General features: G+C 44.3%; 2 protein-coding genes across 15 annotated transcripts in view; one reads left to right on the forward strand and one right to left on the reverse strand.

Moving 5' to 3' along the window:
• LRRC42 (leucine rich repeat containing 42) lies at positions 1 to 21,883 on the reverse strand. Of its 3 annotated transcripts, XM_004025837.2 has the most exons (9): positions 21,632 to 21,883; positions 20,353 to 20,386; positions 15,703 to 16,189; positions 9,892 to 10,023; positions 7,688 to 7,806; positions 6,042 to 6,130; positions 5,755 to 5,868; positions 1,785 to 1,869; positions 1 to 504 (listed from the first exon to the last, which is right to left on the reverse strand). In XM_004025837.2, exons 3-9 carry the CDS (start codon positions 16,173 to 16,175, stop codon positions 230 to 232), a joined length of 1,287 nt encoding a protein of 428 aa, XP_004025886.1. In that variant the 5' UTR covers positions 16,176 to 16,189; positions 20,353 to 20,386; positions 21,632 to 21,883; the 3' UTR covers positions 1 to 229. The 3 variants fall into 3 exon arrangements, with proteins under 3 accessions (XP_004025886.1, XP_004025885.1, XP_055205481.1); XM_004025836.4 differs by lacking the exon at positions 20,353 to 20,386 and having other exon boundaries at positions 21,632 to 21,848; XM_055349506.2 differs by lacking the exons at positions 20,353 to 20,386; positions 21,632 to 21,883 and adding an exon at positions 16,324 to 16,724.
• Positions 21,873 to 24,144, forward strand: part of IFT25 (intraflagellar transport 25) — a 24,725-nt gene continuing 22,453 nt past the window's right edge. For 2 of the 12 annotated variants that reach the window (XM_004025841.4, XM_063698456.1), the window contains exon 1: positions 21,873 to 21,944. Coding sequence is in view for 2 of the 12 variants with exons in the window: in XM_063698452.1 (XP_063554522.1) it covers positions 23,225 to 23,233 (9 nt within the window). In the remaining 10 variants the exon portion in view is untranslated. Of the gene's footprint in view, positions 21,945 to 22,300; positions 22,360 to 22,445; positions 22,639 to 23,012; positions 23,234 to 24,144 lie in introns of those variants that run through there. The other 10 variants (XM_019018909.4, XM_063698454.1, XM_063698462.1 and 7 more) reach the window with 9 other exon arrangements.

Genomic DNA, 24,144 nt, shown 5'->3' on the forward strand with positions numbered 1-24,144 from the left:
TTAAGGACAGCAAAAATGTTTATTTGAAAAAATTACTATGTATTGAAAATATACATTAGAAATTATTACATACTTCCATAGCATTCCCCTCCCACACCACAAAAGTAGAAATATCTGCTTACTATGCTAATGCCATAGGTAAATTCAAACAAAAAGTAAATCAACCTCAGTCTCCTTTACTCAAACACTAGAGCTGGGGGCCAGAGAAAGGTCAACTTGTATCTACTAATCAATAGGAATTTAACAAGTCCCAGTCTTCCACAGCAAGACATACATATTTCTGCTTTGAAGGTTGTGAAGAGTTATTCTGTTCTGTCTCTGACTCCTCAAAAGGTCTCTTCTTGCTCTTCTTTGACTCCTGGCTTGAGATAGCTTCGTGTTTCAACACTGGCCCATGGCAATCTGGGGCTTTCTCTTTATAGAACTGGAGTTTCTCGGAGGAGTTCATGTGGGTGTCTGCCAGGGGACACTTCAGTGGGGCTTCTGCTCGAGACCGCTTTCCATCTGTGACAGAAGGGAGGGGTGATGAGTTCACTACACTGGCATATGCTAATTCCCTCATCAGCCTAGGATAAACCCAGGGATATGACAAAGGCCCAAACGGTGATATCTGCATTGATTGCATTTTGCCTTGAGTGCCCTGTGAGGTCACTGTGGTGGGCATGGCGGCACAGGTTGGAGGCATACTACAGTCTGACAGATTTGGATTTAAATCCTAGATCTGCCTCTTCCTAGAAGTGACCGTGGGTAAGTGACTTGTCTGAGATTCTGTTTAATCACCTCTAGAGGGATACAAACCTATTTCATAAGGGTGATATGAAGATACATGAAATAATGTACATAAAGTGATTAGCACAATGCTTGACACACACTAAAGGCCACAAAAATGACAGCCTTCATTATTCGAAATCTGGATTTGACTCTAAGAGCCAAATAGCAAATGATACAACCTATTTTACATTTTTTTGGTATGCCCTGGATTCTTATTTAGTACCTTTACATTTCCTTCACTTTGATTTCATCATTTACTTCCTTTTCTTTTAAAATCATGATAAAATATACATAACATAAAGTTTACTATTTTAGCCATTTTTAAGTGTACAGTTCAGTGGTATTAAGGACATTCACACTGTTGTGCAATCATCACCATCCATCTCCAGAACTCTTTTTATCTTGTACAAATGAAACTCTGTACCTATTAAACAATAACTCCCTATTCCTGCCTGTGCCACCCCCGCCTCCCTAGTCACAACCACCATTCTGCTTGCTCTACGAATCTAACTATTCTAGGTACCTTATACAAGAACAATCACACAATATTTGTCCTTTTGTGACTAGCTTATTTTGCTTAGCATAACATCTTGCAGGCTCATCCATGTTGTGTCGGTTTCCTTACTTTTAAAGCCTGAAATACATTGTATGTATATTTCACATTTTGTTTATCCATTTATCTGTTGATGGACACCTGGGCTGCTTCCACTCTCTGGCTACACTCAATTCCTTTTTCATCTTCTGTATTCTATATAGCTTTTGTACCACCACAGATCTTTTTTGGAACAAGATGGTACGTAAGTAAGTAATTTTAAAAAGCTGTCTTCCTGGTGCTGGTGCTCAAAGCTAAGTTTGAACTTATACTGTAAGCTATGCTAAGGGAATACAAGTCTTGGTGATCATAAATAAGCCAATACTATCATAATTAATTTTTCCAAGGAGGGAAAACAAGCGAACTGCTTTAAGGATGCAAATAAAGGGCAAAAAACTTCAAAGGAAAGGGAATTTCTCACAGAAGCGCTGAGCTGCTGCTCTAGGCTCCGAGGTTTCCCGTGGCTTCACAGCTTCCGCAGTCACACGCTCCCACTGCAGAACGATCTGAAACATATTTGGAAAGATATGAATCCAAACAAAATGTTGAGATTTTAATCTCAAGCCTTTCTTGTTCCCCCTTTTTCCCTCTCCATAAACACAAACCCCTCTGGTAAATTTTACTTCAGATGACTGGTGATAAGAATAAGAACCAAGTCAAGTCTGCATTTTCTGTTCTAATGCAGGAGTTGAGTCAGAATGCAAACACGTTGGATATATGTATCTGCATGACTAAGGGAAATCTATAAAGCTGATTTCCCTGTCTATTTTCATCTTTATTCCAAGCTGGAAATAAATTACATATCCTTAAACTAAATACTAAAACTTAAAACTTTAGTCATAACACTTTCCACACATTCCTAGACTTACTCTCGTGCCTTAAAATATGCCAACTATAACTCAAACTTTTGTATGTAAAATGCCCATGTTTCCATATTCTCATAACATACCATGATCAGTTTTTACTTTTTAAACTGTTAAAAATATATTTTTATTATAAGCTGCTACCAATTCTTTTAGAAATATGTGGCCAGGCGCGGTGGCTCACGCCTATAATCCCAGCATTTTGGGAGGCCGAGGCGGGCGGGTCACGAGGTCAGGAGATCGAGACCATCCTGTCTAACACAGTGAAACCCCCCGTCTCTACTAAAAATACAAAAAAAAAATTAGCTGGGCGGGCCTGTAGTCCCAGCTACTTGGGAGGCTGGGGCAGGAGAATGGCATGAACCTGGGAGGCAGAGCTTGCAGTGAGCTGAGACAGTGCCACTGCACTCCAGCCTAGGTGACAGAGCGAGATTCTGTCTCAAAAAAAAAAAAAAAAAGAAAGAAAAAAGAAATATGCCTGAATATAAACTATACATTAAGAAAAGCAAATGATCATTTCAATATACCATGAATAACAAGAACTTTAAATTTAATATTTATTATGGAATGCAATGAAATGACCATAAAAAAGGTCAAGAAAAACATTTTCAGGACATAGGCAGCCCAACACAGAGTTTAAGAATACAGTTCCAGGCCAGGCTCAGTAGCTCACGCCTGTAATCCCAGCACTTTGAGAGGCCGAGGCAGGAGGATCACAGGAGTTCAAGACCAGGCTGGCCAACATGGTCAAACCCTGCCTCTACTAAAAAATACAAAAATTAGTCAGACATGGTGGTCCCAGCTACTCAGGAGGCTGAGGCATGAGAATCACTTGAACCCGGAGGTGGAGGCTGCAGTGAGCCAAGATCACACCACTGCACTCCAGACTGGGCGACAGAGCGAGACTCTGTCCCCCCCCCCCCCAAAAAAAAAAAATACAGTTCCAGGCCAGGCACAGTGGCTCACATCTGTAATCTTTGCACTTTGGGAGGCCGAGGCGGTAGGATCCCTTGTGCCCAGGAGTTCGAGACCAGCCTGGGCAACATGGTGAAACCCCATCTCTATTTAAAAACAAACAAAAAACCAGTTCCAGAGTTGGCTCCACCACTTATTTGCTAGGGGACCCATGGCAAGTGATTTCTTAGTCTCAATTTCTTCATCTGTAAGGATCAATGATAGTACACATTCCATAGGGCTGTTTTAAGGATTAAATGAAATAATACACATAAAGAGTTTAGCACAGTGTCTGGCACACAAAAGGCACTTAATAAATATTAGTTGCCATCTTTTCTATAATTTTCTGGTTATAAAAATGGGAACAGATTTCAGGGAACACCAGGATGGATTCATAGAACATGTTGACTCAGTGGGCAATAGGGAAAATGATGCTTCCTTCCGCTAAACAGAAATAAGAATGTCAATAAGAGCTGGTCGGGGATGGGGAAGAAGAAAATGAGTTTGGTTCGGGACAAGCTGAATTTGAGGTGGCAGGTGGAGATTTACAGAGGATACTTGGGAATGAGTCTAGTGTCTGAGAGAGGAATGCAGAGTCATCCTCGCAAGGACAGCTGGAGCTCTGAGAACAGTGAAAGAGCACCTGGGGAGTGTGGAGATGTGGGAGAAGAGGTGAGGAAGAAAGAGGAATCAGTCATAGCCAGAGGAGTGAGAAAGTTGGGGGAGAGCCAGGAGAGAGGCCCAGAGAAAAATCATAAGTCATGCATGTTTCTATCGAATGCTGCAGGAAAGCCAAGGAAGGTGAAGAATATCACCTTCAAGAGGACACTGTCAGGAGAGCAGGGGAGGCCAGAACTAAATCGCAAGGGAGTAAGAACTGAGTAGGCAAGGAGGGGGTGGGACAGACTGGACAGGAAACAATGCACAGCTGCACTGGGGAATGAGGACCAAGCTAGAATAAGGACACCTTGTGTTTATCCACAGAAAGCAGATAGCCAACAAAGGGGGACAATGAAGATGTGTGTGGGGGGGGGGGTGGGCAGGAGGGGAAAATAATTATTAGTAAATATCACAAGGGAAGTTGGAGATCTTAGGGAACAGAATTTTTTAAAAAAGAAAAAAAGGGCCTGTGACTGGAATAAAGGAGCATACTTGTTCTCTCGGATAGAAGGGAAGTGGAATACGGTTGAAGAAATGGAGAAATTCTGAGACAGAAATAGGGAAGTAAGTGGACCCTTGTGAGATGAGAATGAGGACAGGTGAGTGGAATCAGCCTGAAACAGTTTCAATAACAGATCCCCAAGACATAGGCAAAGCACTGCTGCCACGCCCTAGGGGCCCAGCTGAGGGCGGAGGGCAGGAAGCTGCACTGGTCCAGTCAACTTACTCTCAGGCCAGGCTGCTAGGTGTTTTACTTGATCCTTCCTGAGCCCTGCTCAAGAGAGGTCCTGGTTTCTGCATTTTATGGATGAAGACACAGAGACTGAAGGTTGCTTTAGGTTGTACAGCTATGGGGTTGCTGAGCCAGGATTCCATGCCCAGGTCTTTCTGACTCCACAGCCTATGCTCTTTCCACCATGTCACCTGCTGCCAAACTGCAGCAAGCCTTTGTAAGACCATCCCACACCTGTCCCACATCCACTGGATGCATCTAGGTCTCATACAGCACTAGAAACTTTGTCTGGCAATGCACCATGATAATTATTTCATCATGCATGTTCTGGACCAAGCTCAGTGTGCTTCTGAAACACGACTCACCAGTCTCCCTGCTTACCTGTGGAGAGGTGATGCTACAATCCAGCAGGTGGATAGTTCTACCATCCTGCATTATGGCTTGGAGCTAAGAGGGGATCCAGGACAGTTTGGTGGGTCCTCTAGGCCTCCACCAAGAAACACTGGTTAAAAGCATCTAAGGGAGAAAGGCCCCAGCCACAGGGAAGGTGGCATCTACTTGTGCTGTCCTACTTGGTTACTTTCACACTTTCAACTTACATAGAAGACTCTGAATCTCACTTAAGTCTGTACTTTACCAAGTGAAGAAAGACCATCAAGACAAAAGGAAGTCAAAGTAAAGTTCTCTCACTGTTAAGACTCAGTGAGAGAAGGACAAGAAAGACACCTCCTCACTAAGGCTGTGGGAGGTAAGAAACTTTCCCGAAACAAAGAGAAGAATCATATTTGAATCCTTATTTGCATGACACCGGAGTTTATTCTCTCTCCTGTATATACACACTACTAAGAGAATCTGTCCTTCTGAAGTTGGGTCAGACTGCTTTTTTGTATAGCAAGCCAGAATTCACTTATTTTCTGAGCCATTTGTAAGATGACATTTTCTCCTAGGTCCAGTAAAGATAAGGCACAACCTAGTGACCAGAGCATGAGATATAAGGTCTGGCACCAATTCTTTAAGCACGTGGGCCAGTTATAGCCCATCAGTGTCTCCAATTTGACATGAAGATGACAATTTAGCCAAGGACTACCAAGTGGATTACTGTTTATTCAATGTGTTGGATAAGACACTTGGAATTAAGATGAAAAGCTGCATCAACCGCAAGGAAGAAAAATCTGGAGTACCTGGTCAGCCCAGCCCTCTGTCTTGCAGTTACTATGATCAAATTCCTTCAAAGGCACTTTGGAGTGAACAAGGCCTATGTGGGTCTGGAGCTTGTGCTTGACGGTTTTGATGTCCTAGTGAGGCAGAGACAGATCAGAAATGCAAATACATTTGGTTAATTCTTACTTGTTTTCAGTAGTAAATAAAGACCATCATAAATACCAGCCCTTTCTAAATACCAATTAGCACAGGCAAAATATCAAATTGTTGAGTCTAGAAAAATGAGAGAAGGAACCAAAAGTCTTACCTTGAGCCCTGTCCCAGAGATATCTAAGCAGTTTAGTTTCCTAAAAGAAAAGAGGTATCCAATGCCTGCATCTGTGATCTCAGGGTTACCTAGATGTCAAAAACAACATAGCATTCTGTCACAATATAAATGTTGTTAAAATGACAACCAAAAATAAGCTCAGAAAAACGTCCGGGCAATGATAAACTATAAAACATTTGAGTTGGCAAACTTTTCAAAGTAAATTAAATACAGAGGTCTGATCTTTACTATTTGTAATATAAAAGAGCCACACTCAATGATCCCTAAAGATCCTTTACAGCTCTTACTTTCTAGGAGTTGGGGGTGAGCAGAAAAATAAATGAACCAGGTAGTTATCCCAAAGGGTTTAATTTGGAACCATATGAAAACATACATAAACATGTATTACAATGGTTTATCATACTTTATTCATGGCCATTTCACCTCCAAAGTAAAAGCATTTATTTATTTTAAAAAGATATTCAAGGGAACTTAGACACAGATACTATCACCACTCTTATCAACTTGCATTATTTTCAGAATCCTTTCTTATATATTACTTTCTCACGTCAGAGAGTACTACACTTAGCATTGAGTCCTCAAGGCCATAAGCATAGTGCCTGGCACATTGTAGATGCTCAAAAAATATTTGTTGAATGAATACACTTCCCTGGGAGGTAGGGAGGACATTCATTATTTCTTTTTTTTTTTTGAGACAGAGTCTTGCTCTGTCACCCAGGCTGGAGTGAGTGACGCAATCTTGGCTCACTTGCAAACTCCGCCTCCCGGATTCACGCCATTCTCCTGCCTCAGCCTCCCGAGTAGCTGGGACTACAGGTGCCGGCCACCACGCCCAGCTGATTTTTTGTATCTTTTTAGTAGAGACGGGGTTTCACTGTGTTAGCCAGGATGGTCTTGATCTCCTGACCTCGTGATCTGCCCGCCTCGGCCTCCCAAAGTGCTGGGATTACAGGCATGAGCCACCGCGCCCAGCCAGGACATTCATTATTATCCTCATTTTACAAAGGCCAAAACCAATGCTCAAAGTGGTTAAATAACTGGTCTGAAGGTATATAACTGCTAGTAAAAGTGGTAGACCAAGAAGGGTCCTCAGACCTCAAACCCCTGCTCTTTCTATTCTTTTGGCATCATACTGTCCTGCCATACAGTCAATGGATGCTCAGTTAAATTGTAAATGATCTGTCAACCTCTTACCATTGGAGTCAATATCTGGTTAATCTGAGTAAATTATCCGTTCATCCAGCTTTTCATCAGGCAAACACTGATAAAAAAGGACCTAGCTGACAGATACCAAGGATCAGAGACTCAAGGAAAATAAAGATGAGTCAAATGTCCTTTAAGTATGCAATGAATATGATGAAAGGTGTCTCTGTTTGCACACAGCGAGTGGCATGGATGAATGTGTAAGGGTTTTTCCTACCCTAAAGAGGTGGTATGTGCTGGAAAAATCAGTTGGCCAGGAGTCAAGAGTCTCTGGCCTCAATCCTGTTCTGCCACCAAGTTTCTATGGCACCAAGGAAAGTCACCTTTCCTTTCTCACCTCTAAAATGAAGAGGAAGAACTACATGATCTCTAAGGCCATTCTTCCAACATTAAAATAATCTATAATTTCAAAGAAAACTTACATGATAAGTCTAATAATGTTAGATTCTCAAGGCCTCTTTTCATCACTCGAACTGGTGCTGTCATCTTCCGTACCCCAGCATCAGATAAACAATTATCCTTCAGGTGGAGCTGAGTTACACTAGGGAAACAAAGTACATACATAAATTACTCAAAGAGAGTTTGAGACAATCTAGGTATAAAAACATGCTTTCAACATTTTCATTTAAAAATATAACATATCCTCTACCTCTTGCTATTTCATACCCAATGCATTTAACAAAGTTAAGCTCTTTTGGGCTGGGCATGGTGGCTCATGCTTGTAATGTCAGCACTTTGGAAGACTGAGGCTAGAGGATCACTTGGGCCCAGGAGTTAGAGACCCCATCCCTACAAGAAATTTTAAAAAATTAGCTAGCCAAGGTGCTGTGTGCCTGTGGTCCCAGCTACTTGGGAGGCTGAGGCAGGAAGATGGCTTCAACCAAGGATTTCAAAGCTGCAGTGAGCTATGATTGCACCACTGCACTCCAGCCTAGGTGACAGAACATGACCCTGCCTCACAAAAAAAAAAAAAAAAAAAGATTTTTTGGTGCCACTTCAGTTACCAAGTGAGGGTTAATTTAGTGTCATGCAGTACTAATTTCAGAGGGCAGAGGGCACTAAAGGTATATTGTTGAATGAGGTAAATGGACTTCCACTAAGGGGATAAATATACTTTAAAACAAAAGCTGCTTTTCTGACAAATCGTGTGAAAATCAAAAACATTCTAACTATGTCAGGAAAGTCTGCTAAAGAACTCCTATGAGAATTATTTTTGCAAAGCAAACAATCCTCTAAATTTAACCAGCTTTATCAATCTAGATTTTCAGTTTGGGTTAATAAGGTATACCCATAATCCAATCCATCTGATGCTAAGCTGGAATTGGTATATTAATATGCTCCGTTTTCACATAAGAAATCTGAGCCTTGGTGCTGGCTAGCCTCACACAACAGCATCTTTTTATGGGGCAGTAGGTAGGTGTCACTGTCAGAAGCAGGCCTCAGGTAGTAGGTTAGACCTAGGTTTGTAATGCTGTTGTTCTTCTGGGTGTTTATAAAACCACAGAGGGATCCACCTGTCCTCCTCTTTGCTGGCCAGAATAACCTGAGATCAGTCAGACTATCTGTGAATGGTATGAACTGGGCCATTTCTTTAAATCATGACTCCTGAAAAGAATTTCTTTGGCTGTCTTTAATAGTTCATTTTCTTTATAATTGTAGCTCATTGATAGTTAAAGTAGTAAACGATAATGATTGTTGACTATGGTATAATGTCTCATCCCTTGCTAGAATAAACTAGGACTGGATAAATAAAGGGCAAAACCCAAGGTGGGTGGATCACCTGAGGTCAGAAGTTCGAGACCAGCCTGGCCAACATGGCAAAACCCCCGTCTCTACTAAAAGTACAAAAATTAGCTGGCGTGGTGGGGGGCGCCTATAATCCCAGCTATCAGGAGGCTGAGGCAGGAGAATAGCTTGAACCTGGAGGTGGAGGTTGCAGTGAGCCAAGATCACGCCACTGCACTCCAGCCTGGACAACAAGAGCAAGACTCCGTCTAAAGAAATAAATAAATAGGGCCAGGCGCAGTGGCTGACGCCTGTAATCCCAGCACTTTGGGAGGCTGAGGTGGGAGGATCACCTGAGGTCAGGACCTCGAGACCAGCCTGACCAACACGGAGAAACCCCGTCTCTACTAAAAATACAAAATTAGCTGGGCGTGGTGTTGCATGCCTGTTATCCCAGCTACTTGGGAGGCTGAGGCAGGAGAACTGCTTGAACCTGGGAGGTGGAGGTTGCGGTAAGCTGAGATCGTGCCATTGCACTCCAGCCTGGGCGGCAAAAACGAAACTTTTGTCTCCAAAAAATAAAATAAAATAAAATAAAAATAAATAAATAAGGGGCAAAACCACTTTTTAACCTACGTAGCTTCAAGTATTACACATTAAAATAAAAGTTACTTAGAAAAAAAGAGTCAACTAACTGACTTGAGTCAACTGACTGACTTTCTAAGGGTTGTCTAATCTATATTGCTTATACCAAGTAAATGGAGATTGAAAATGTTTTAGGAAAAAAAAGCAAATCAATATAAGAATGGGAAGTAATCAGCACTCCTGAAGATAATCCTGTTGGATCAGCCTTTAAAACAATACTGAAACAATTCATCTGCAAGTGGTGACAGGTCAGTACCTAGACAGGGCTTCATTGGTGAGATGTTCTAGAAGTTCATGCTCATCTCCAAGCTTGCAACACGAAAGATCCAGGCAGGTCAGCTCCCGGAAAGACTTAATCTCCTCAAGTTTTTCTGAAATCACCAGATACCTATGGAGCATGGAGAGCAATCAATAGCTTCCCCTCACTACTCTTAAAGCATTACCATTTGTGGATTTGTATCATAGTCAATATCCCACCATCCCATCAGGACACAGTACTATGGAATAAGCAGACTTCACTAATTACTATCAGGGCAAAGGCTGAATTTTTTAATTAGTAAATGCCTTGAACATCTTTTTATGTGATGGTAGAACAAAAATTTTGAATAAATAAATAAATAAATAAATGTATATTAGCAAAGGAAAGTCACAAGTGAAAACACCTGCTTTGTTATCAGGCCGACCTTGGCATTGGTGTTGGGACCTTACCTGAGAATTTCCAAACTTTAGGATACTCAAATTTTTAATTACTAATTCTTTTAAAGTTGCTTTTCATCTAATGCTCAACATCCAGTGATCTGAAAACTGGAGCAAGGTCAAGAACTCTCGTTTCCAATCTGCATGTCCCCAAGAACATACCAAGAGATATTTGGCACATCACATTTTATCTTTCCTGAACACTCCCCTGTGCCTGTTATCCTAACTTTACTCCAAAAGTATGTACAGCAAGACTGCTACAAGGACTCACTCCAGTCTAGATGGATATTAAGACAAACCCTGAGCACGAGCAACTTAATTACACTGCAGCACCTTGCCAAGTTGTTATCAGGAAGCATCAGGGAAGCCTCTGGAGAGGGAAAGGAGATCAAAACAGCATTCCACAGCCCAGGCTGGGGCCTCCACCCTGCTTTCTAGTGGTTCATCTATCTCAGATGAGGTCAGTGAGAAAAAATGAAAGGGATTAGGTGTGACAGGAAATGGAGAGGAGAGGAACCTAAGAGGACAGGGAAACTGACTTGTGGCAAGAGCAGGCCTCTCTCATCCACCTTCCTCTTGAATGTCTGGAAGTTTCCACAGCAAGATGGTGTGTTAGGATCAGTGGGGTTACACCTAAAAGAGTACATACCTCTCTTCCATCAGCAGGATCACAACTGCCAAAAACAGGATGGAATAATCAGAGGGCAAGAGAGGAGTTAATCTCTTTTCTTCCTACTTCCAACCAAAAAAAGATGTACTCAAACTAATCACCAGCCTGACAGCTAGGTACAGATGGTCTGAGGCACTGATACCCCTTTAAAGGGTGGAACCTAAGCTGCCTGGAGACTGAGCTCAGCTGGGTACACAAAAGAGCCTTATTTACTCAGATGTATTTTAATTGCATTGTAAATAAAGCTGCTGTTTTCCACCTTCCAATCACAGAGTTGAAGTGTGTTAATGGGGATTTAGGGGATTACTGGCAATCAGAGAAAGGAAAACACATATACTTTGATCAATTAACCAAAAGATTTTTAGTAATTCTGAACAAGGGTTCTCTGCAAAGGACATAACACTGTGTAATGTGATTAAGAAACATTATGAAACTCAAGGTTGAGGAACAAACATGTTAGGCCACAGACATTACTAGGTGCTAATCTAGGACATAATCAAAGCTCTAGGTTCTTGCTTGCAACCAGTCTTCCAAATTTTCCCTTAAAGGGTTCAGAACAGTACAGTGGAAAAGCAATAGAAAGAGCACAGACCAGGCCTGAGTTTGAATTCTAACAGCCCAATTACTTGTGTGATGGTGAGACAGTTACTTAACCTTTCTGAGCCTCAATTTCTCCAGCTACAAAATGGGGCTACAAAATTCTTTTCAGGATGATTAAGAAAAAGAGAAACAATATTTTAAAATTCCATGGCATCTTGCAAGACCTCATGAAATAGTAGCTATTACTATTATGTCAACAACAAAAAGTGATATTTTAAGGAAAACATACTTGCCTCCCTGTTACCACCAGTGAGATTAAAAATCACTGGGGTTTCAACACAAGGGAGAAGAGAGTTTCCGTAAGGTTGGAATTCAGTTGCAAAGACACTTGCTTCTGGCAGGTAGCTTTGTGACTTAACCCCAAGATAGCAAGTGCCTGCACCTACCCAGTTATTTTATTTTCATTTATTTTTTCAAGCTCATTACTTTTGACCTGAACCCCTTTGTGCTGACAAAACCTCTTGGACTGCAGCTACAGCCCTGGATTGCAAATGCAACCTCAAGTTCCCTGCCCTCTATTTGCCTTTAAGGATTCAAAAGGAGAAGAGAGGTTTTTGATAACAACTGAAGGTCTTACATTTGAATGAGACAGTCAAGTGTGGAATTGCTGCAATAAAATATGGGCTAAAAGATTATGTTGGCCGGGCGCGGTGGCTCACGCCTGTAATCCCAGCACTTTGGGAGGCCGAGGCGGGTGGATCACGAGGTCAGGAGATCGAGACCATCCTGGCTAACACGGTGAAACCCCATCTCTACTAAAAATACAAAAAATCAGCCGGGCGTGGTGGCGGGCACCTGTAGTCCCAGCTACTCGGGAGGCTGAGGCAGGAGAATTGCGTGAACCCAGGAGGCGGAGCTTGCAGTGAGCTGAGATTGAGCCACTGCACTCCAGCCTGGGTGACAGAGCGAGACTCCATCTCAAAAAAAAAAAAAAAAAAAAAAAGATTAGGTTAAAATTGTTTCCTATATTTTCTGGCTGGGCATGGTCGCTCACGCTTGTAATCCCAGCACTTTGGAAGGCTGAGGTGGGTGGATCACTTGAGGTCAGGAGTTCGAAACCAGCCTGGTCAACATGGTGAAACCCTATCTCCACCAAAAAATACAAAAATTAGCTGGGCACGGTGGCGGGCGCCTGTAGTCCTGGCTACTCGGGAGGCTGAGGTGGGAGAATCACCTGAACCTGGGAGGCGGAGGCTGCAGTGAGCCAAGATCACGCCACTGCACTCAAGCCTGAGCAACAGAGTGAAACCTTGTCTCAAAAAGAAAAAAAAAGTTTCCTATATTTTCTGATTATTATATAAATGTAAATGTTTCTTACATTTTCTGATAATGTATCACTTTCATTGGAAAAAAATTAAGAAAATATAGGAAAGTATAAAGAATATAAAATCAATTCCAATCCCACCATCTAGACTGCTTTTTGGTAGGTTTCTTTTTTCCTTCTATCTGTCCAATACATACATTTAAAAAATCTGTTTCTTAAAATATTATCTTAATAGTTACATAATATTTCATCATATAAATATACTATAATTTGCTTAACCAACTCCCTACTGTTGAACATTTAGTTTTTAGATTTTCACTTGTACAAACAGTACTACAATGAACACTCTTATGTAAAAATATCTGTTCCCATCTTTGATTATTACATTAGGGATCAGAATAGATTCTTAGTAAGTAGAATTAATGGGTAAAACAAATAGTATGGATGTTTTCAAGGTTCTTGATACATATTGCTAAACTGCTTCCAGAAATGCTACACTAATTTATGTCCTCATCAAATGTGAATGAAAAGTGCTATTCTCATCCCAATCTGACCAATCTGCCACTACAACAGTATCCAGACATCGCAAATGGATAAACAGCATTTTCAACAGCATGGGAAATATTAAGCTATAAGGGTAGGTGGGGGAAAAAACAGAATACAAGTTGTACAAAGTATATATTCCCAAATGTATAAAAATAATATATTTGAAAATGATCATCATGGTGGGATTATGGATTTTTTAATACTACAATTTTATGCATTCCCCAAATAGCATGTATTGCTAATTTTAAAACAAGATATACATCATAAGTCTATTTTGCCATTGTTCTAACTTTTCTACAATGAACATAAATAACTTGGAAGAAAAAATGAAAGGTAAAACGTATTTTAAATGCATAAGCTACAATGAAATATTGCTTGACTTTTTCATTTAGGCAAGGTAATTTTTTTCCTTTCCACTGGCAGCAGTCCCAAGCCCAGCCATGACTGAGACCATAGCCCAGAGACAGAGCTTTCAAGGTGCCTGCTCAGTTTATGAGCCAAGTTTCTGTTCTTTTCTGCATGTGTTTATGTCTTTTCTTTTTAAAATGCAGTATTTGGCCTGTGGTGAAACCAATTCTATGAGCTGATTAAATAAAGATCATTTCTCCTTTATTAAGCATACGAGCTTACCTCCTGTTTTCTGATATGGCTTTCTCTTATATACATTTTTTGTTCAGCCCTTGTTATAATGCTCATGCAGATTGTGCGTCTTAATAGTAAGCTGCCGGCTGGGCATGGGGGCTCACGCCTGTAATCCCAACACTTTGGGAGGCTGAGGCGGGTGGATCACCTAAGGTCAGGAGTTCGAGATAAGCCTGGCCAACGTGGTGAAACCCCGTATCTACTAAAAAGACACAAAATTAGCCAGGCGTGGTGGTGGGCACCTGTAATCCCAGCTACTTAGGAGGCTGAGTCAGGAGAATTGCTTGAACCTGGGAGGTGGAGGCTGCAGTGAGCTGAGATCGCGCCATTGCACTCCAGCCTGGGAAACGAGGAAAATTCCGTCTCAAAAAAAAAAAAAAAAGTAAGCTACCTTTCAGGTCTAATCACAGAATAGTTCATACAGTGGTATACAATAAAGCTATTTTAAAAACCTACAAGTAGGCCAGGCGTGGTGGCTCACGCCTGTAATCCCAGCACTTTAGGAGGCTGAGGCGGGAGGATCATGAGGTCAGGAGATCGACACCATCCTGGCCAACATGGTAAAATCCCGTCTCTACTAAAAATACAAAAATTAGCTGGGCATGGTGGCATATGCCTGTAATCCCAGCTACTCGGGAGGCTGAGGCAGGCGAATTGCTTGAACCAGGCAGTTGTAGGTTGCAGTGAGAGCTGAGATCGTGCCACTGCCACTCCAGCTTGGCAACAGAGCAAGACTCTGTCTCAAAAAAAACAAAACAAAAAAATCTACAAGTATTGATGATAAATGATTTTCAAATTATGTGAAGAAAGCAAGGTCCATAAGAGTGTATGCAGCATGCTGCCATCTGTATAACAAAGATGGGAACTACATAAGCATGTATGTGTATAGAATATCTCTGGAATGGTATTTTAAAAACTGGTAACAGCATTTGGTCTCTGGAGAGAGGAAACTGGAGATGAGATAGGAAGAAGGCTTATGTTTCATTTTATGCCACTTTGTGTTTGTGTTTAAATTGTTTGCCATGTATATTTTTATTGTTTTTGCAAGTTTTTAAAAAAATTAGATGTTTTGAAAGTGTTTTTACATGACGGTAGAGTAAAAATTTTAAATAAAGCATATGAGCAAAGGCAGTCACAAGAGAAAATATCTGCTTTGTTAAGACAACAGACCTTAGTGTTGGGACTTTGAGAACTGCCAAACTTTAGGATATTTGAAATTTTAATCACCCGATCTTTTAAGGCCACTTTTTATCTAATGGTCAGTATCTAGTGGTCTGAAAACCAAAAACAGGCCCAAAAACTCTGGGTACTAATCTCCCCATCTGTAAGAGCATATCAAGAGATATTTGGCAGATCACATTTTGTCTTTTCTATTTTCTCTTTGAAAGCTGTTAGAATAATATTTTCTACTTAATGGAGGAGCTGTGACAACTAATCCTTGTAAAATGATTTCAGAATAAAGTTAAGTGTCATCTAAGAGGTGAGGAGAAGGAAGAGTGATTTTTTCAATATGGTCTTTTACTTTGTATTTGGAAGTTCTAAACTGAAGTGCTATTTGATGAGGGAAGCCCCTGAGCCCACTAAGCCCCAGAGCTTGACAGAATTAACACACCCAATAAAATACCGAATAACCTAATCAGAACACCCACCTGTTTCGCAAACACAGGGAGCAAAGCACCAAACTTCCATAGGCCTCAGTGAATTTCTGTAAAGCCCTCAGCCCTGCACCTGGCTCAGTGAATTTCTGTCTGGCTTCAGCAGCAGAGAACAGCTTTTCGGCAATCTGCTCAGGAAAGCCAATAAGGGAATCAATGTGATCCACATTGTCGGAGATGAAACCCAGGACAAGGCTGAAGAGGGATTTGGCGGAGTACCGAAGATTCCCCTCCCGGGTGTATGTGAAGATGAAATGATCAGTCTTCTCTTTCTGTGCAGTGTCGTCTTCCCTGTTCATGCAAAGCTCCACGGAAAAGCCTTTGGGGAACAGTCTGAAAGGCCTTGGCTTCTGCAGGCTACTCCTGACACCATCCAGAGCCAGATTGACCATGTGCAGCTGCCCATTTTCTCGCATGTAGATGGGCCCTGGGTCCAGGTGGTTTTCTGAGCTGAGGTAGTAAGACATTGCCTTGGTTGCAACTGTAAAAGCAAGGCACAGGGAAGCAAATCCAATTAAAATGCCATTGTAACATGTAACTTCATCTTGCTGTGCCCAGGGCTTTATGAGCCTACCAGGCAGGCCTGGTGGCTGGTTTAGGAAAAGCAAAACTCACCAGTTGCCTGGGAACTTTGGCATTCGAGGTTGCCTCTATTGCCTCTACCTGGAATGCCCCTTCCTACTCTTCCCTTTTTCTTGTTTATCTGGCCATCTCCCACTCTTCTTTCAAAACCCAGGTCAAGGCCGGACGCAGTAGCTCACGCCTGTAATCTCAGCACTTTGGGAGGCCGAGGCGGGCGGATCACCTGAGGTCAGGAGTTCGAGACCACCCTGGCCAACATGGTGAAACCCCATCTCTACTAAAAATACAAAAATTAGCCGAGCGTGGTGGTGCGTGCCTGTAGTTCCAGCTACTCGGAAGGCTGAGGCAAGAGAATCGCTTGAACCCGGGAGACAGAGGTTACAGTGAGCCAAGATCGTTTCATTGCACTCCAGCCTGGGTGATAAGAGCGAGACTCCGTCTCAAAAAAAACCAAACAGAAACCCAGGTCAAAATCTCATCTTCAAAATTCACGCTAAGGAAGTTGTCACAGATGTCAGCAAAGATTCATTTATGTGTAAATTAATGGCAGCAAGTTTATATTAGCAAAACAATTGGAAAACGACCTAAATGTCTAACAATTGGGATGTTATAAATACATTATGACTTACACGTACCATGGAATGTGATAAAGCCATTAAAATTATAAATTTTTAAAAAACATGTTTAGACACAGAAAAAAGACTAGAAATAAATAACTCCCTTGCTAGCTTGACACATTCCACACACTTCTTGGTTGCACTCGGTGCACTGTTGTATTTATTTGTTTCTGAGTCTGCCGTCTGCTGCTTTGAGCTCCTTGAGAAAAGGAACCACGCTGAATTCATGCAGACTCTGTAACACAGTGTCCTGGCATCTTATAGTCCCCGAGCAGATAGTGTGGAACCAACATTTACTCATTTGCTAAACTTTACAAAGACCAAAAGCAACAGGATTTTTTTTTATCTACAAATAAATACCTCCATTAGAAGAGCTACATAAAAACTATTCTAGCCTTTGGAAACTTCATATCTATTAAAGTTCTATTAGGGCAGTTTTAACATAAAAAAGTCAAACAGTTGGGCATTTCTGCAGTCATGTGGGTAATAATATATGCCCAAGAACTAACTGGAATACTTGTTTTCCTCCTGAGTAACTGTGAGATTTCAAAATACATGAAAAATTGCTATGTTACATAAAATGAAGGAATTTGAGGATTATTTCTACAATTTAAAGGGAGAAGAGAGGTAGAATATCATACATGCCTGATAATATCCCTAAAATAATCTGATTGAGTTTTAGAGTGAACCAACTCAGCTTCTTCTGCATCAATGTGGGGCCACAATGTGGCCCTGAAGTCACTTACGAGTGTCAGCACACAATTAGGTCCGTGATCAAAAATGCTGAGTCTCTGGAGATGAAACAATGATCCTGTGTGTGGGAATCAGTGCTATCCATGTTTCTCTCAAGGATAATTATGTGTATAAAAGCACACGAGAGAAGAGTACTCTGCCTAGCCCTAGAGCCTCACCCTTTCCTGCTCATCTCCTTATGTCCTAGTCTTTGGCCCTGTCATACTACCCAGGTAAACTTGCCATGCTCTCATGTCCCACTGGCCATTGCTCATTCTGTTCCCTTTGGCTGCAACATCCTTCTCTGCCTACCTGACCTAGCTAATTCCTACTCATCATTAACATCGTCCCTCTTCTGGGAAACCTTCCCTAACCCCTGCACCAGTACGTGCCTGTCTGGTTTTCCCAGAGCACCCAGTCTCTCCTACATAGCACTTAGGACCATGTACTATCTCTGTTCACTTGTTAATGTACCCAGAGTGGTGAGCTTTTTGAAGGCAAGGTACTTATTTGATTCATCTATCTTTCCCAGGCCTGACATAGTGCCTAGTACTAAGTAAGCCCTCAAAAGATATTTGCTGAACTGTATGAAAGGAAGGGTAAGACCTCAAAGGACAAACTTGGTGCTCTCAGTTGCAGGGCCTGCTGATACTGTTGCTAGGAGCCAGCTCCTTTTCCAGGCAACAGCTGCAGGCTCCTCCCCCACTTGCCAGACCCTTCTGCAGGTGGCAGAGGCAAAGCAGACGATGGGAATATATTGCTACTGGTACTACAAGGGGTGGGAGACAACTAAACTAAAAAACAGGGGAAAAAAATCCTGTCACAGTGCCAGCTCTTATAACCCATACTTTTCTCTTGCCAGCATTTACAGCCCCTGCTGCTAAGGAGACACCTCATTTATTCTGAGCTCTTCCTCCAGTAGGGGTGAGCATCTGGACCCTCCAACCTTGCAGACCTTAATTTTGACTGAGGAATTACGGCAGATGTCCTTTGGTCTTTATCCCTGTCATTTAACATTCAGAGCTCCACTCTACTTGTAGATCAGAAAGCAGACGCTAGGTATGGCCCTAAAAAGGACTGACGTGATTTTAACAACAGAAAGACAAATTCTATGGAACATACCCTATTATAGTGGATGAATACACTGTTAACTCCCTGAGCAATGACACAGGGTCTGCCCATCTGTATTGCCCCCAACCCTCACCCCTAACAGTGCCTTCCACAAACACTGTTGTAAAATGGACAAATGGATGGATGGATGGGGTGGGTGGGTGACCACTTCAGATGAAAACTAGAAGTCTGATTCCATCCAGCAGAGGGCACAAGCAGCTTGGGGCTAGAGTAAGGACCCTAACCTGGGCTCCTCAAAATCCCGGGCACTTTGGCTTCCAGGGATCATTTTCAAAAAAAAAGGCACAGTTCTGGTTGTTTTTTTGTTTGTTTGTTTTTCTTTAGATTACCCACCAAATACCACTTATCTTTCTAAATAAGGAAACAATAAATACAATTTTTTCCTGGAGAGTAAACCCACATCATTTGTCCAGAAGCCACTGGAGGAATTGACTTTGGTTCGGGAATCCTGGCGTCCTTTAATTTCTACTACTAAATCAGCACATCCTGCATTCTCCCGAAAAGGATCTTCCTGAGTCTATGAGGTATGTAACATGATCTAAGCATTAAATTAACATTTGAACCCTTCAAGGCTAAGGACCAGAAAGGCAAGAGAATTCTACACAAAACTTCGCTACTTGGGTTCATTTGTCCCTCACTATTGTACTGGGTGGTGTATTACAAATGGACCTGGTCAGGAGACAGGGCCTGTTCTAAACCATGGTGAAAACTCTTTCCAAATTGAAAAATTAAAATACTTAGTCACTATAACAATAACAATGCCCAATGTAGATCGTAGTAGCTGTATTATATATTGGATCAAGAGTAACAGCGACATTTTGATAGTTTCCCAGCCTGCTACAGGAGGGCAGCTTTGTAACCCATACGACAGCATAGAAAAATATTACAATCATGTATGTTCTAGCATTTGGTCACCACAAGCGAGCCAAAGTTACCACGAAGTGTACCATTTCATCAAATGAATGAAACACAGCTGAATTACATTAAAAACTCAGTTCTATACAGCTTTCTTGAAAAAGGCCAGACAAAATTATTGATACTACACATGACAGTTTTTTAGACCTTGAATCCAGTTTCCCAAGCAAAAAGCATGACTATGCCAGTCAGGTGGACTGGGATTGTCAGGGAGCCCACAGGGTAAAATTGTGAGCTGAATCTATGGCTAATTTGAAGAGAAGAAGAAGAAAATACCTAACTTCAGTAGATAAAGTAAGATAAAAATCCCCTAAGAATAACAAGTTGTAGCAGTAACTATGATGTTTAATGATACTGGATGATGGCTACCATTTATTAAGCACCTACCAGTTGCCAAGCACTGTGTTAGGTACTATATAAAGTGATCTCATGTAATCTTTAATGATCCTATGAGGTCAGTATTGCCTTTTAACAGACAAAGAGACCCACAGAAATAAAATAACTTACTCTAGAACAGAGCTAATAAGTGGCAGAGCCAGAATTCAATCTCAGGGCCGCATTACTCCAAAGCTCAAGCTCTTTCCTTGGCATGATGCTGTTTCTCAAGACTAAAAATATGACATCAGCCTTAAGGATAAAAAAAATGTGAAAAATTAATCTCACCCACCTGTTCGATCCCTCTAGTATTCACTGGATGAAGCCTGTGGGGAGGGGGTGGGGATAAGATTAAAAAACAAAAACAAACAAATAAAAAAACAGTGCACATCTGGGGAAAGAGCTAGTGGGAACACAGCCAGGACATTTACAACGAGGCCTCCCTTCTTCCCTCAGCCAGGCCCAAAATGAGCTACATCCATATACCAGGAGAACATCTGCCAACCCATGGCCTTCACCCCAAGGCTGCAGACACTTTTGGTTTATCTGAAAATGCAGTATTCTTGGGAAAATTTCTAACATAAAAACCTTAAACAGAAACTAAACTATGGGTAGTTCTAAACCACCAATAACCAACAATCCACCTTCATTGTTCTGTGTGTCCCCATTCTTCAATTTTCAACTTTCCTCACTACCTTTTTCCTATAATATGCATTTTCCTACCTGCCTTCTCACCCATACCCTTTCAGGCTCCCTACTTCCCCCCAAGAACATGCCGGTCTCTCCCACAACGTGACACTCTTACCAACTCTAGCGCTTCTCACACCAAAAATCCTAACTCCACTCCCTTCGCCCACCCCAGCTCGCCTGCCCCTTTCAACCTTCAGACCCTTCCAGCCCTTCCGAGCCCCTGGTGAAAGGTGGCTTGCTGTCCCACAGACCCAACCTTCCAACCTCCGATCTCCCAACCTTCACCTGCCTCCCCTTCCTTCCCCACACTCCTCCACCCCCCCACTCCTCTCCTTCACCATCTATTCTTCCCTTCTTCCCACTCTAGGGGCTTCCCTCTCCTAGGACCCCAATCTCTCCATCCCTTTCCTTGCCTTCTGTTCTCAATCTTCAAGACCCTCTTCCTTCACGCCTCACTATCCCCAACTTGGCATTCCACACCCCCAACTTTTCTTCCCTGCCCCCAAGACCCCACCCTCTCTATTCCTATCCTATCTCCTTTCCTCCTTGAACCCCTAAAATCCCATTCCCTTCTCCCTTCCTTCTTCCCGCTCTCTCCCCAAGCATGCCTCTCCCCGAGTCCACCTAGGCTAATCCTGCTCCCTGTCCCCACCCAGGCCCCGAACCCCAATTCTCACACGTCCCCATAGCCTGCCCCCGCACCCCTACGCCACCCTTAAACCCATCGCCCCCACCAGTATACCTCATCCTCCCCTCAACCCGCGCCCCGCCGTCCCTCTCGGGCTTCCCCTCCCCCACCCCGCCCCTCCCTAACACCCCGCCCCCGCTCCCACACGCAACCCGGGGCCCCGCGAGCGGCCCGGCCCGCGGCCGCCACCTACCTGTGCCCCTGCCCGGGGCAGCGAGCGGCAGCTCCTCGGTGGCGGCTCCCTCCTCCCGCGGCCCGGCTGACGGGGAAGGGCTCAGCACCCCGGGCACAAAGCTAGGGAGAGTGGGACACAGTGAGGGTGGGAGGAGGGAAGGGGCTGGGGGCAACCAAGCGCCGTGGGACCGCGGGACCGGCGGGGGCGGGAGCAAGGCTGGGCCGGGGAGGCGCGCGTGCGCGGGCCCCGGCACGAAGGCGGGGCCGGACCGGGAGGCGGGGCCGGGCCCAGGGCAGGCGACCCGAGGGCCGAGGGTTTGGAACTCGCAGAGGTGGGCCCTGCGCGTGCGTGCTCGCGGGAGGGCGGATCCCCTGGGTCCTGCGGGCCCCGGGGATAGAGCTGAGCTGGGGGAGAGTAGGCAGCGCGCGCCCCGGGACTGGCCTGGGGAAAGGCGCACGGGAGTGGTTACGCATCTTGGCCCGCGAAGTAATGGGAGCCGGAGAGGGCGGGGCCGGTTGTGGGCGGGGCCTGTGGGAGGCGTGGCGCTAAGAGCTAGGGGTAGGAGGGGCCGAGGCCGCCGCGAGGGGGCGGGGCTGAGGCGGGGTGGGGCCTCTGGGAGGCGTGGCGCGAAAAGCTCGGGGTAGGAGCGAGCGCGCACGGGAACTCGGCGGAGGCCGCGGCGGCGGGGCGGGGCGGGGCTGAGGGCAGGGCGGGGCCTGTGGGAGTCGTGGCGCAAAGAGCTCGGGGTAGGAGCGCGCGCCCGGGAACTCAGCTGTGGACGCGGCGAGGGGGCGGGGCTGAGGGTGGGACGGGGCTTGTGGGAGGCGTGGCGCGAAGATTTCAGAGTTGGAGCGCGCGCAACCCCGGACTCCAAGGAGGCCGCGGCGAGCAGGCGGAGCTGCGGGTCGGGACGCTCTGCGTGGGGCGGGGCGCAAGGGAGGTTTCGAGCCCGGAAGGTCCGGCGCCCAGAGCTAACGGGAGTCCCAGGCGAGCGGTTAGCGGGGTGGGCAGGCTGGCACCAGAGGGTATGTGGGCCTGGCCGGGCAAGGCAGAAGGACGGGGATGCTGGTGGGAAGGGAGCAACAGTGGAGGGGTGGTGAAGAGACGCGCGGCGGGAGGCGTGGAAGGGCCGCGGCGGGAGGTCTGACGCGGGCCCGCCTTTTCCTCTAGACCCTGGAAGCGCCAGTACCAGCCCACGAAGCTCTTTGAGGCCAGAAATAGCGTCTTGATCCCCCCAAAAGGGAAAACTAGTTGTAAATCGAAATTAATTAGTCTACCAAAATGTAATGTAACCTGTCAGCCGCAACGTAACACATCTAGCTATAAATTATACCTAAGGTCGGGGGCATTTATATATTCTTTACGTAATTTGGGGCGGGCCTCCACAAGTCTGAGGCTTTAGGGCCTTGAACTGAGGAGGAGGGTTTGGGATGGAGATGAGAAGGTGGTGCCAGGGCTGGTTTGCCTTGGAAGCCGTGGCCCTGGCCCCTCGGAGACAGAAGCCTTAGGCCGGGTCCGTGTTTTCTAAAGTACACCACGTTCCCAATGGATGATGCTTGAAGAAAGAGCGTGAGGAGTCCAGCTGTAGCACCAGAACCGAGGGAGCTGGTCATGGAGAAGGTCCTCTAAGGCTTGACCTGAAGAGGTTTGGGGGAAGAAGGACCACAAAGGGCATGTGAGCTAGCGATGAAAGGGTGAACTGGGGACGAAACCAGTGGCACTAGTTTAGAAGACAGGATAAGGCATCAGGGAATTCCAGGGTCAGGGATTGTAAAAAATGGAAGGGATAGCACCCCAGAGTGTACCACCTTTGGTAAACTGCGGCCCTGAGGAAATTGCCTTGCTCTAAAGGGGTGGGGGATTAGACTACCTCCCAAACCTGCACTTTGTTTTGTTCTTTGGAGACATAATCGCTCGTCGCCCACGCTGGAGTGCAGTGGCGCGATCTCGCCTCACTGAGCCTCCGCTTCCTGGGTTCAGGAGCTTCTCCTGCTTCAGCCTCCGGAGTAGCTGGGATTACAGGCGTCCGCCACCACACCCAGCTAATTTTTATATTTTTAGTAGAGACGAGGTTTCACCATGTTGGTCAGGCTGGTCTTGAACTGCTGGCCTCAAGTGATCCGCCTGCCTGGGCCTCCCAAAGTGCTGGGATTACAGGCGCCTGCCACCAGGTCTGGCTAATTTTTGAATTTTTAGTAGAGAGGGTTTTGGGGTTTCACCATGTTGCCCAGGTTGGTCTTGAACTTGTGAGCTCAAGCTGTTCGCCCACCTCGGCCTTCCAAAGTGTCAGGATTACAGGCGAGTCACCGGGCCCGGCATTATATGGATTTCTCTAAGGTTGGTTGCCTCTTCTCATTAACTGCAACAAAGAACCTTAAAGAAAACCAAGTCTCTGCCGTTTCTACATAAGTAATTCTACCCAAAACAGGAAATAGGAAGGATAATGGTGAATATAGAACGTGTGAAATGAGTTTTGTATTAAAGCATGTGTTTGCTTCTCTCAGAAAACTTAAGAATGTGAGGTAAGAAAA

Source organism: Gorilla gorilla, chromosome 1 (assembly GCF_029281585.2).
Source record: "Gorilla gorilla gorilla isolate KB3781 chromosome 1, NHGRI_mGorGor1-v2.1_pri, whole genome shotgun sequence".
Classification (NCBI taxonomy): domain Eukaryota; kingdom Metazoa; phylum Chordata; class Mammalia; order Primates; family Hominidae; genus Gorilla; species Gorilla gorilla.